The 12,590-nt window shown below is 50.8% G+C and overlaps 2 protein-coding genes across 6 annotated transcripts in view; one reads left to right on the top strand and one right to left on the bottom strand.

The window, feature by feature from the left end:
* LOC115180481 (plexin-C1) overlaps positions 1-1,822 on the top strand; it is a 21,796-nt gene extending 19,974 nt beyond the window's left edge. For 3 of the 4 annotated variants that reach the window (XM_029742615.1, XM_029742614.1, XM_029742613.1), the window contains exons 28-30: positions 149-289; positions 385-459; positions 1,008-1,822. In XM_029742615.1, the coding sequence (XP_029598475.1) occupies positions 149-289; positions 385-459; positions 1,008-1,109 (318 nt within the window). In that variant the 3' untranslated portion in view covers positions 1,110-1,822. Of the gene's footprint in view, positions 1-148; positions 290-384; positions 460-1,007 lie in introns of those variants that run through there. The other variant, XM_029742616.1, reaches the window with a different exon arrangement.
* On the bottom strand, positions 1,772-12,590 carry LOC115180483 (centrosomal protein of 83 kDa). Of its 2 annotated transcripts, none has more exons than XM_029742621.1 (16): positions 12,533-12,590; positions 11,398-11,565; positions 11,153-11,303; positions 10,944-11,036; positions 10,413-10,544; positions 8,870-9,121; positions 8,568-8,699; positions 8,296-8,410; positions 7,999-8,143; positions 7,530-7,679; positions 7,358-7,433; positions 7,077-7,234; positions 6,801-6,930; positions 6,582-6,685; positions 6,270-6,471; positions 1,772-2,081 (listed from the first exon to the last, which is right to left on the bottom strand). In XM_029742621.1, the coding sequence occupies exons 2-16, from the start codon at positions 11,553-11,555 to the stop codon at positions 1,941-1,943; spliced, it is 2,139 nt and encodes a 712-aa protein (XP_029598481.1). In that variant the 5' UTR covers positions 11,556-11,565; positions 12,533-12,590; the 3' UTR covers positions 1,772-1,940. The 2 variants fall into 2 exon arrangements, with proteins under 2 accessions (XP_029598481.1, XP_029598482.1); XM_029742622.1 differs by having other exon boundaries at positions 11,398-11,562; positions 12,533-12,583.

Raw genomic sequence — 12,590 nt, 5'->3', positions numbered from 1 at the left:
AGATGTAAAACAAAATCCAAGCCACCGACTCTGCCTCATAACTTGCAGGCCTCTTAGAATACCTGGCATTGACAATACTAGAAGCTCAAATTTAATCACACCTATCACCTAGATTTGACATGACTCTTCTACCCTCTCTCTGTTCCAGCATGACCCAACCAATAAGCTACTCTATGCCAAAGATATCTCCAAGTACAAGCAGGAAGTGAGGGCCTACTACAAGCAGGTCAGGGACCAGCCACCAATCAACAGCTCTGAGTTCAAAGAGTTCCTGCATGAGGAGTCAAAGGTACCGCCCCTCCTCTAGTGGTTCATTTTTCAAATAAAATCATTATTTTGATATTGTGCGTTAAGGACATTACATTTATATTTCTGTTTCATTAGAAACATGAACATGAATTCAATGAATCTGCTGCCCTCTGGGAGCTCTACAAATACATGCAGCGGTACTTTGATGAGGTAAATTGTCTGTCCGTCTTTTTCGCCCTCCCTTTTAGTAGTCTCACCACCCACGTAATCTCCCCTTAACATGCATTCATTATTTTCCCCATAACCTTCACACTTCCCCTGCAAGGTCTAGTCACTTCAACCAGGTCTGAACATCTTGAAAACGCTGTCGTTCAGGCCAACATGATCATTGTGTAACTGTAAAGCTGACTGGCACATAGCCTAGGTCTTGGGAAATGAAAAATAACTGTAGTGGTAAGGCAGAGCATAAAACACAGCCTATACCACTTCTCTGTGGTGTGGTGGTCAGACTGTTTTCAGTTCTTCATTTTGTAATGATCTATGTTGACTGTTTTGAGCTCTACAATGGCAGCTGGCCATACCCGTGCCAAATATTTAGTTTAAGCTCATGCCTAGACTTAGTGTGGAATGATAATCCCCCATTGTGGCATATTGCTATTAGCTGAGGTCTGAAGTTTATGGACACGAGCTGGCCATTTTTTTATTTTTTTTGACCACTTGTAAACAAAAATTGGATGTGTGTGGCGTTTCCCTGGCAGATTAAACTGAAGCTGGATCAGAACGGCGCACCCGTGGAATTGAAGGAGCAACTGCAGCACGTGAAGAGCCTGTTTGACAGCCTCAACTGTTCGCGGAACTGAGCTCACTCCCTCCCCTTCGACATGCTGAAGGCCAGCTAAAGACGGAATGTCAGGAGACGACATGGGGATTTACAATTAAAGAAAAAAAAAGGAGGCTTTTCAGATTACTGGGATGAACCAAATGATAGCATGAATTAGCAGGTCACATTCTAGCCAGACATTTACCCAGAAGCAGTATAGTCTTATTCTGAAGCTGGGACTTTTGTTTCCTCAACCGAAATACTAAAGAAGAGTTCAGCGGTTCTAGTGTTAAATGGTTTTCACAAGTAAAGCTCACAACAAAAAATATGCACACGACCTCAGTAAATCATAAACATTTATTTGTATGAATTGCAAATACAAAAAACACATATCTTGAAATAACATTACAAAAAAAAAGTTGTATAAATGTTGTGCAAGTCACAGCTCCTTAGAGCCATGAAAACAACCTTTTTTTTAACACAAATGCCTTTGGGACTATCACGCTTTTAAGGTTTCAGAGTGATGGCCTTAGTGTAAACATTTGATACAAATCTCACAACAGTCAATTAAAACTCTGAGGAAGTCACTGGTTGGCCATCGATATCATTCTTTACATAGGCATCAACAGTCAAGGCATGGAAGGACTGCAGTACCATTACTCACCAAAGAATGTAAACGTTGAATCCATGTAGTTCTTTCTCTTTTCATTTGATTTGTTTTGTGCCAATAAAATCAAAATGTTTTTCACAAAATATTTGAGAGTTCACTTGTTAAATTAGCATATCACCAAAACATCACTTTTAGGGAGTAATAAATCCTACAATGAAGGTCACGCTCACTCTCTGGGGGGGGGGGGTCAAAGTGGAGAGGTCAGAGTTCAGGGAGAGAGTCGTGCAGGCCAGAGCCCCTGTCCATGGGAGGCCCCAGTTCCTCCATCTGCTGCTGCTGAGTACAGGCTAACTCCTCCAGCCTCCGACGCAGCAGTGATAACTCTCTCTGGTGCTGCTCCTCCTGAGAGAGAGTGGGGAGAAAGAGGATGAGAAGGGACAGAAAGGGATGCAGCTGTGATCTACCATATTGCTAACACCTATCAAATCAAAGGTTATTGGTCATGTACACAGATGTTATCGCAGGTTCAGCTAAATGCTAGTGTTTCTAGCTCTAACTGTGCAGTAATACACACATAATCAAGAAAAATATAGCTAAAAATTAGCCATGACAAGAAGTATAAACAAAGTGAGTAAAACAGTATGTAAACATTAGTAAAGTGACCAGTGTTAAATGATTATGCTAACTAAAAGCCAATTTATGCTTGATCAGAAAATGTGGTTGGAGGCGCCGTATGGATGGTGTGACTCACTTGCGGAGCCCCCAGAGACATGCAGTGGGCACATTGAGCTCCGTACCACATCCCCGTGCAGCTCTCTAATTTTGTAGGGCTCCGCATTGACATGATTGCTTGACGGTAGGTGAGGGCGGGAGGTCCTGTATAAACAAACTCACTTCCTTGACAACAGCTATGCGCGGCGAAGCACAAGCAGTATGAATGCCCTGACTTCTGCAGAGGCCATATCACCATAAATGCTGCACGGCCAATGCAGACGTCTGGAATGACCATGCAGGCTCAGGGCAGGGTACCGGGCGGAGGCCGGCTAGTGATAGTGACTAAGGTTCAGGGCAGGGTACCGGGCGGAGACCGGCTAGTGATATTGACTAAGGTTCAGGGCAGGGTCCCGGGCGGAGACCGGCTAGTGATATTGACTAAGGTTCAGGGCAGGGTACCGGGCGGAGGCCAGCTAGTGATATTGACTAAGGTTCAGGGCAGGGCACCGGGCGGAGGCCGGCTAGTGATATTGACAAAGGTTCAGGGCAGGGTACCGGGCGGAGGCCGGCTAGTGATAGTGACTAAGGTTCAGAGCAGGGTACCGGGCGGAGGCCGGCTAGTGATATTGACTAAGGCTCAGGGCACCGGGCGGAGGCCAGCTAGTGATAGTGAATAAGGTTCAGGGCAGGGTACCGGGCGGAGGCCGGCTAGTGATATTGACTAAGGTTCAGGGCAGGGCACCGGGCGGAGGCCGGCTAGTGACTAAGGTTCAGGGCAGGGTACCGGGCGGAGGCCGGCTAGTGATATTGACTAAGGTTCAGGGCAGGGTACCGGGCGGAGGCCGGCTAGTGACTAAGGTTCAGGGCAGGGTACCGGGCGGAGGCCGGCTAGTGATATTGACTAAGGTTCAGGGCACCGGGCGGAGGCCAGCTAGTGATAGTGAATAAGGTTCAGGGCAGGGTACCGGGCGGAGGCCGGCTAGTGATATTGACTAAGGTTCAGGGCAGGGTACCGGGCGGAGACCGGCTAGTGATATTGACTAAGGTTCAGGGCAGGGTCCCGGGCGGAGACCGGCTAGTGATATTGACTAAGGTTCAGGGCAGGGTACCGGGCGGAGGCCAGCTAGTGATATTGACTAAGGTTCAGGGCAGGGCACCGGGCGGAGGCCGGCTAGTGATATTGACAAAGGTTCAGGGCAGGGTACCGGGCGGAGGCCGGCTAGTGATAGTGACTAAGGTTCAGAGCAGGGTACCGGGCGGAGGCCGGCTAGTGATATTGACTAAGGCTCAGGGCACCGGGCGGAGGCCAGCTAGTGATAGTGAATAAGGTTCAGGGCAGGGTACCGGGCGGAGGCCGGCTAGTGATATTGACTAAGGTTCAGGGCAGGGCACCGGGCGGAGGCCGGCTAGTGACTAAGGTTCAGGGCAGGGTACCGGGCGGAGGCCGGCTAGTGATATTGACTAAGGTTCAGGGCAGGGTACCGGGCGGAGGCCGGCTAGTGACTAAGGTTCAGGGCAGGGTACCGGGCGGAGGCCGGCTAGTGATATTGACTAAGGTTCAGGGCACCGGGCGGAGGCCAGCTAGTGATAGTGAATAAGGTTCAGGGCAGGGTACCGGGCGGAGGCCGGCTAGTGATATTGACAAAGGTTCAGGGCAGGGTACCGGGCGGAGGCCGGCTAGTGACTAAGGTTCAGGGCAGGGTACCGGGAGGAGGCCGGCTAGTGATAGTGACTAAGGTTCAGGGCAGGGTACCGGGCGGAGGCCGGCTAGTGACTAAGGTTCAGGGCAGGGTACCGGGCGGAGGCCGGCTAGTGATAGTGACTAAGGCTCAGGGCAGGGTACCGGGCGGAGGCCGGCTAGTGATAGTGACTAAGGTTCAGGGCAGGGTACCGGGCGGAGGCCGGCTAGTGATAGTGACTAAGGTTCAGGGCAGGGTACCGGGAGGAGGCCGGCTAGTGATAGTGACTAAGGTTCAGGGCAGGGTACCGGGCGGAGGCCGGCTAGTGACTAAGGTTCAGGGCAGGGTACCGGGCGGAGGCCGGCTAGTGATATTGACTAAGGTTCAGGGCAGGGTACCGGGAGGAGGCCGGCTAGTGATATTGACTAAGGTTCAGGGCAGGGTACCGGGAGGAGGCCGGCTAGTGATAGTGACTAAGGTTCAGGGCAGGGTACCGGGAGGAGGCCGGCTAGTGATAGTGACTAAGGTTCAGGGCAGGGTACCGGGCGGAGGCCGGCTAGTGACTAAGGTTCAGGGCAGGGTACCGGGCGGAGGCCGGCTAGTGATATTGACTAAGGTTCAGGGCAGGGTACCGGGCGGAGGCCGGCTAGTGACTAAGGTTCAGGGCAGGGTACCGGGAGGAGGCCGGCTAGTGATAGTGACTAAGGTTCAGGGCACCGGGCGGAGGCCGGCTAGTGATAGTGACTAAGGTTCAGGGCAGGGTACCGGGCGGAGGCCGGCTAGTGATAGTGACTAAGGTTCAGGGCAGGGTACCGGGAGGAGGCCGGCTAGTGATAGTGACTAAGGTTCAGGGCAGGGTACCGGGCGGAGGCCGGCTAGTGACTAAGGTTCAGGGCAGGGTACCGGGCGGAGGCCGGCTAGTGATAGTGACTAAGGCTCAGGGCAGGGTACCGGGCGGAGGCCGGCTAGTGATATTGACTAAGGTTCAGGGCAGGGTACCGGGCGGAGGCCGGCTAGTGATAGTGACTAAGGTTCAGGGCAGGGTACCGGGCGGAGGCCGGCTAGTGATAGTGACTAAGGTTCAGGGCAGGGTACCGGGCGGAGAACGGCTAGTGATATTGACTAAGGTTCAGGGCAGGGTACCGGGAGGAGGCCGGCTAGTGATATTGACTAAGGTTCAGGGCAGGGTACCGGGAGGAGGCCGGCTAGTGATAGTGACTAAGGTTCAGGGCACCGGGCGGAGGCCGGCTAGTGATATTGACTAAGGTTCAGGGCAGGGTACCGGGAGGAGGCCGGCTAGTGATAGTGACTAAGGTTCAGGGCAGGGTACCGGGCGGAGGCCGGCTAGTGATAGTGACTAAGGTTCAGGGCAGGGTACCGGGCGGAGGCCGGCTAGTGACTAAGGTTCAGGGCAGGGTACCGGGCGGAGGCCGGCTAGTGATAGTGACTAAGGCTCAGGGCAGGGTACCGGGCGGAGGCCGGCTAGTGATATTGACTAAGGTTCAGGGCAGGGTACCGGGCGGAGGCCGGCTAGTGATAGTGACTAAGGTTCAGGGCACCGGGCGGAGGCCGGCTAGTGATATTGACTAAGGTTCAGGGCAGGGTACCGGGAGGAGGCCGGCTAGTGATATTGACTACGGTTCAGGGCAGGGTACCGGGAGGAGGCCGGCTAGTGATATTGACTACGGTTCAGGGCAGGGTACCGGGCAGAGGCCGGCTAGTGATGGATATTTAACAGTCTGATGCCCTGGAGATGGAAGCTGTTTCTCAGTCTCTCTGTCCCAGCTTTGATGCAGCTGTACAGTTTCCAACTTCTACATGTTAGAAGGGTGAACAGGCCATGGCTCTGGTGGCTGAGGTCCTTGATCTTCTTGGTCTTCCTGTGACACCGGGTGCTGTAGATGTCCTGGAGTACAGGCAGTGTGCCCCCAGTGACGTGTTGGGGTGACTGCACCACCCTTGCGGAAGGTGCGATTGCCGTACCAGGCGGTGAAACAGCGTGACAGGATGCTCTCACCTAGCTATTCCTTTCAGGACCAGAACCCCCCCGTCCACATACTTTTAGATCATGATAAATAAGATTAAAACTGATCCTAGATCTGCACTCCTACTCCGAGACTCTTTATGGATACTGGCCCTGATCTGTCAACACCAGTGATAAGGTATATGAGAAGGTACCCAGATTCAGTGTACTCACATGAAGACTAGGCCCCTCAGACCCGGGTACGAGGATGGAGATAGGGCCGAGTCCTGGGCCGGGAGTGGAGGTTATGAGGGCGGGGCCTGTGGCAGAGGTCACCTGGTTGCCCAATAGGAGGCGTCGGAACTCGCTGTGTCGGCGCTGCAGCTCCTTCAGTCGTCTGTTAAGGAGGGCATGCTCCTCGATGTAGGAAGGACGCCTGAGGAACACATACTGGTCTTAAAACGCACACATTCATTAACACACACACACACACACACACACACACACACACACACACACACACACACAGTAAGAAAAAATACATACTTCTTGGCTGAGCTGGTCTGTAGCTCCAGCTCTGCCATGTTAGCCTCCAGTAGTTGGATCTTATCCTGGTATCTCTTCTCCTTGTTCTCTGTCATGTTTTTCCTCTATATGAGAGTCAGAGTGAGAGAGACCTTAAATTGAGAGAGACTTCAGAAAAGGAAGTAAGAGAAGCAAAGAAGAAAGGGAAGAGAGGTGAAGATGGAGGGGGGGGGGACGTACCTTTTTCTGTGCCAGCGCAGCCCTCTGTAGTTTCTCCTTGGCCAGGCCGTACTTCTCCTGCAGCTCTGCATCCCTCTCCTGCAGTTTGTGTTTCTCCTCTAACCACTCCACACAACGCTCCTCTACCAATCTGCAGAGAGAGAGAGAGGGTTAGAAAGGTTAGAATAGAAACCACTTGATGGTTCCAACAGTAGAATTTCTAACGGTTCCATTCCTCCTCATAGACAGCATATCTATACAGTATACAGACCACAGTATAAAGGTGAAGCAGTGTACCGCTCGGCTTCGTGTTGGGTCCTCTCAGCTTGTGAGCGGGCGCTTCTCAGGTCCTCCCGGGCCCTCTCCAGGGTGTCCCTCAGACGCTGGTTGGACTCCAGAAGCTCAGCCTCGGAGTGGGACAACGTCCCCAGCTGCAACCCCAGCTCCTGGTTCTGCTGTGAGAGGGAGGGACGGGTACGTGGTCAACTCAATGTTGATTGGACATTAACATAGAGGGCATTTACATCAGCCAATCAATGTTGAAAGGGCAAGGCGCTGAGCCTCAAGCAGTTTAGTACCCGTCTCAGATCAGCTTTATCTGTCTTCTGTCTCTCCAGTTCCTCCAGCTGAGAGCCCTGCTGCTGCAGTTTAGTCCTGACAGACAACATACACAGGAACATTAACACACATTTCTATGAAATATATTAGTAATGCATACTATACACAGGTAAAGCAACACCTCTTACTAACCTGAGGTTCTGCAATTCCTTACGGGCAGACTCCTCCCCCAGCTGGGCGCCACGGAGACGCTCCTCCCACTCCTCTTTCTGGGTGTGGCCAGCAGCATCCTGCAGCGCCCTCTGCTGCTCCAGCTCAGCCAGACGATCCTCCAGCACCGATCTGAACACACATTATATACACACGCACACCAGTGGAGGCTGCTGAGGGGAGAACGGCCCATAAAATGGCTGGAATGGAGCAAATGGAATGGCATCAAACGTATAGAAACCATGTGTTTGATGTATATGATACCATTCCACTGATTCTGCTCCAGTCATTACCACGAGCCCACCCTCCCCAATTAAGGTACCACCAACTCCTGTGGCACACACACACTATATACACACACACGATCAATTTACACAACTTCAAAGTAATCTGAGACAGTGTGTATGTGAGAGAGGGACACCGAGAGAGGGAGAAGAATATGGATCCTAACTTCTCCTCGAGCACGGTGGCCGTTTTGTGGAACTCCTCCTCGCGAGCGGCCTGCGCCCTCCGGACGAGTTCCCTCTCCCTCTCAGCCAGCACCTCCTTCTGTCTCTCCACCGTTCCCTTCAACACCTCCACATCAGACTGCATACCTGACAGACAGCCAGAGAAGAAAGGAAGGGGGAGAGAGAGAGAGAGTTGAAGGAGAGAGACGGGAAGGAAAGAGTTAAGTTTGCAGACTAAAATGAGAGTGATGTACAGTACATGTATGATCAAAACACACAGAGGTTATTTGCGGAGTTACCTTCCATTTGGCCCTGTAGTGTGTCTCTCTCCCTCTCCACCTCCCCTCTAGACCTGGCACACTCCAGCTTCACGTTGGCCACCTCCAGCTTGTGAGAGTGCCTTGCGCCCTCCATCTGAAAGAAACAGAGAGACTGGCATGAGCACACAGCAACCTATTGATATAAGGGGTTATGGTGGGGACTGTAAGTTGACCTGGATAAGAGCATCTGCTATGAGTAACACAGCTGATGATCTCTGGGGTTAGAGGTTAAGGATCATATAGGTACTTACCTGGCTGGTGAGAGTGTTGACCTCTCTCTCAGTCTTGTGTAGTCTGCCGGTCAGCTGGGTGTTCTGCTCATGACTCAGCTGCAACTCGCTCCCCAGACGCTCCAGCTGCAGGCGCAGTGACTGCCTCTCTGCCTGAGAAACAATCAAATTATGAATTATTCCACAAATCAAACCAAGCACACAGTAAAGTCATTCTACCTAAGTTAGGACTTACTCCAACAGATATATTTCATCATGTAGCTTAATATTCATAGTGACAATAACAGTTCAAGATTGACAGACAGAGACCACAAGTTTCTTACCTCCAGTGACTTGGCTGCAGCCTGGGTTTCTGCGAACTGGCGGACCTGGATGCGCTGCACGTTCTCGACTTGCTGGCCAGAGTTGTCCCTCTGGGCCCGGAGCTCAGCCACCTCAGCCTCCAGGCCCTTCAGACGCAGGTGGAGCTGGGCCTTCTCTCTCTGCAGAGACTCAACGCGTTTACCGTCTCTAGACGGGTCTGTGCCCTGATACTGGGCCATCAGCTCCTCTCTGTCCCTTTCCAGCCGTGATACCTGAACACACACAACATAGCAGAAGATCAATGTCTATACATACACTATATATACACAAAAAGTATTTGGACACCCCTTAAAATTAGTGGAATTGGCTGTTTCAGCCACACTAGTTGCTGAAAGGTGTATAAATTATTATTATTATTTTTTTAATCGAGCACACAACCATGCAATCTCCATAGACAAACATTGGCTATAAATTTGCCTTACCGAAGACGTCAGTGACTTTCAATGTGGCACCGCCATAGGATGTCATCTTTCCAACAAGTCGGTTCGTCAAATTTCTGCCCTGCTTCCCCAGTAAACCGTAAGTGCTGTTATTGTGAAGTGGAAACATCTAGGAGCTACAACGGCTCAGCTGCGAAGTGGTAGGTCACACAAGCTCACAGAACAGGACCGCGTAAAATAAACGTCTGTCCTCGGTTGCAACGCTCGCCACCGAGTTCCAAACTGCCTCTGGAAGCAATGTCAGCTCAATAACTGTTCGTCAGGAGCTTCATGAAATGGGTTTCCATATCTGAGCAGGCGCACACAATCCTAACATCACCATGCGCAATGCCAAGCGTCAGCAGGAGTGGTGTAAAGCTTGCCGCAATTGGACTCTGGAGCAGTGGAAACGTGTTCTCTGGAGTGATATATCATGCTTCACCATCTAGCAGTCTGATGGACTAATCTGGGTCTGGCAGATGCCAGGAGAACACTACCTGCCCCAATGCATAGTGCCAACTGTAAGGTTTGGTGGAGGAGGAATAATGGTCAAAGGCTGTTTTTCATGGTTCGGGCTACAATGACATTCTAGATGATTCTGTGCTTCCAACTTTGTGACAACAGTTTGGGGAAGGCCCTTTCCTGGTTCAGAATGACAATGCCCCCATGCACAAAGCGAGGTCCATACAGAAATGATTTGTTGAGATTGGTGTGAAAGAACTTGACTGGCCTGCACAGAGCCTTGACCTCAACCCCATCGAACACCTTTGGGATGAATTGGAATGCAGACTGCGAGCCAGGCCTAATCGCCCAACATCAGTGTCCAACCTCACTAATGCTCTTGTGGCTGAATGGAACAAGTCCACGCAGCAATGTCCCAACATCTAGTGGAAATCCTTCCCAGAAGAGTGGAGGCTGTTATAGCAGCAAAGGGGGGGACCAACTCCGTATTAATACCCATGATTTTGGAATGAGATGGTTCGACGAGCAGGTGTCCACATACTTTTGGTCATGTAGTGTATATGCAAAGACAAACATACTGTATCGGACCTCACATTGAAAACGTTATGTCTCACACACACACCTCAGCATCAAAGCGGACCTTCTTCTCCTCCAGTATGCGAGCGCTCTCCTCCCTCTGGTGGTCAAACTCAGACTTCAGGAAGGTGTAGTCGTACCGCAGCTTGTTATACTCAGACCTGTACTTCTCAGTCTCCTGCAAGGAACACAGAGAACAGGGCTGGTTATAGTCAAGGAGGAGAAACAGAAAAAGTTGAACTTGAACGGATGCACTGTTTTGTCATTGTCAATAATCTGACAGTTTAAGTGTGATCGCCCACCCATCCCTGCCCTCAAAAACATTCAACACTTAGCTCTCAAGCGGCTGCTGTGGAGATAGCAGTTACAGCTGTGACAGTTCGAGAGCACGGTGGAACTAAAGTGTGAGAATAAGTTAAAAGCTATGCAAAGCAGCTGAAGCTGGATAGAAGCAGTACAAAGCATGAAAAGCAGAGGCAGGCGGAGGTAGTTAAAAGTAGTCAGAAGCAGTGGAGAACAATAGAACAGTAAATAGCATTAGAGAACAGACAGAAGTGTTCTGGGGCGCGAGGCTCACCTCCTCCAGTTTGTTGAAGCGCTCTCTGACAGGCCCCTCCATCTCCTGCTGCACCTGGGCCCTCAACAGCTCCAACCGCTGGGGGGTCAGCACCTTACAAAACAAACCGACTGCTGTACACACTGGCACAGAGACACTGCCATACACAAAGGGGACACTACAGTAGTCACAGGTCAGTAGGTGTGTTTTCTATGGACGAGCTCCAGTACCTGTAGTCGTAGTTCCTCCAGCTCCCTGGTCTTGTCCAGCATCTCTCCTCGGAGTTCAGCCAGCAGCAGCTGCAGTTTCTCCTGGGCGGTTTGCTTGTCACTGAGGAGACGCTTCAGGTCTCCCTGCCCCCGGGTAAACTCATCCTGCAGCCTTGTACAAACACAGTGAAGGAGATATATACAAGTGTGAACACATCACACCATCAGTATTTATGGTATTACACACACTTCTCCCGGGCTGTTACCTGGTATGTTCAGCCTTGAGAGTCTGGTAGTTGATCTTGTGGTTCTCACATCTCATCCGCTCATCGATCAGCATCTTCTGCAGCTCCATGTCGGGCCCCTCCAGCTTCACCGTCCCCCCAGGGTCCAGGCATGGGAGCACAAGGACGGAGGGATTCATCTCGCCCCTACTGGATGGACGGACATAGCGAGAGAGAAGAACAAGGTTAGGGGAAAGCGAGAGCTGTGGGTTGTTCCCCTCCATCCCTTTTCAAATACATCATCCAATTAGTAAGAAAAAATTGACATCAAAGCACAATCCACTTCATCTCCACAAAGGCTTTAGCTCAACAAAATGAATCATAAAACAGAACCAACTTCAAAAGGGAAGAGACGGGCACTGCTCTCCTCTGTTTGCAGGTCGGACATGGTAAAGACTGATGTTGAAAGGATGGTACGACGGGTGGGATGGGGCAAATTGCAGTTGTTACCATGGTAGTTCTAAATTCCCCAGCTATTTGTGCAAATGACAACCGCTCAGGTAACTACACAGCCTCGGTCTCAAGTGATTTCTCAACTTTCTGTTGTGGACACGCGTGGTCATGGGAGGGATGATTATGCTTCATTGCAAACACTGCACTCGACATCTTGGCCTCATCTCAAGCACCCCACCCACCCTGGAGAAATGTAGCTAGCTACCCAAAGAACAAAGACAGAATGTCAGACGTACCAAATACAGACAAGGCGATCCAGCAAAGACAAACAGTCCCAGCACTGAACACTAAACAGTTCAGCTGACTGTCTTACCCGGACTATGCAAGTACTGAGTGGTGAGTAACGTTAATACTTGATAGCATAACAACTGTGTTTTGCTGATCACTGTCGCACAAAAACAAATAGCAAAGACACAGACATCCAAGCTGTCATCAGTAGCTAGCCAGTCATCTTGAGAAATAACTAGTGCTACTCTTTTCGAAAGTGGCGCTTTAACTGCCACAGTTCTAGCCAACGAGATAGTTAGCTTGCGTGCTAACAACTGGTCACTGAACAATGTCAAATCCGTTATCAAGCTAACTTACAAGTTAACTGGCTAGCTCTTGGGCACAATTTAGAATGCTACCACTTTAGCGATGATAATATGTTTTGATCGTTGCTTACCTCTTAAACTCGATTCCTTGACAAAACGAGCTATCCTGCAGAGAACTACAGACTCGCA

Source organism: Salmo trutta, chromosome 40 (assembly GCF_901001165.1).
Source record: "Salmo trutta chromosome 40, fSalTru1.1, whole genome shotgun sequence".
In the NCBI taxonomy this organism is placed as follows: Eukaryota; Metazoa; Chordata; class Actinopteri; order Salmoniformes; family Salmonidae; genus Salmo; species Salmo trutta.
This window is presented reverse-complemented; position numbering and strand designations above follow the sequence as displayed.

Coding starts and splice junctions, on each gene's coding strand:
- LOC115180483 (XM_029742621.1), bottom strand. CDS start 11,555: ATGAATCCCTCCGTCCTTGTGCTCCCATGCCTGGACCCTGGGGGGACG. Junction 8,700..8,869: donor CTGCAGCCAAGTCACTGGAG/GTAAGAAACTTG, acceptor ATTGTTTCTCAG/GCAGAGAGGCAGTCACTGCG. Junction 6,686..6,800: donor CTGCGCTGGCACAGAAAAAG/GTACGTCCCCCC, acceptor ACTCTCATATAG/AGGAAAAACATGACAGAGAA.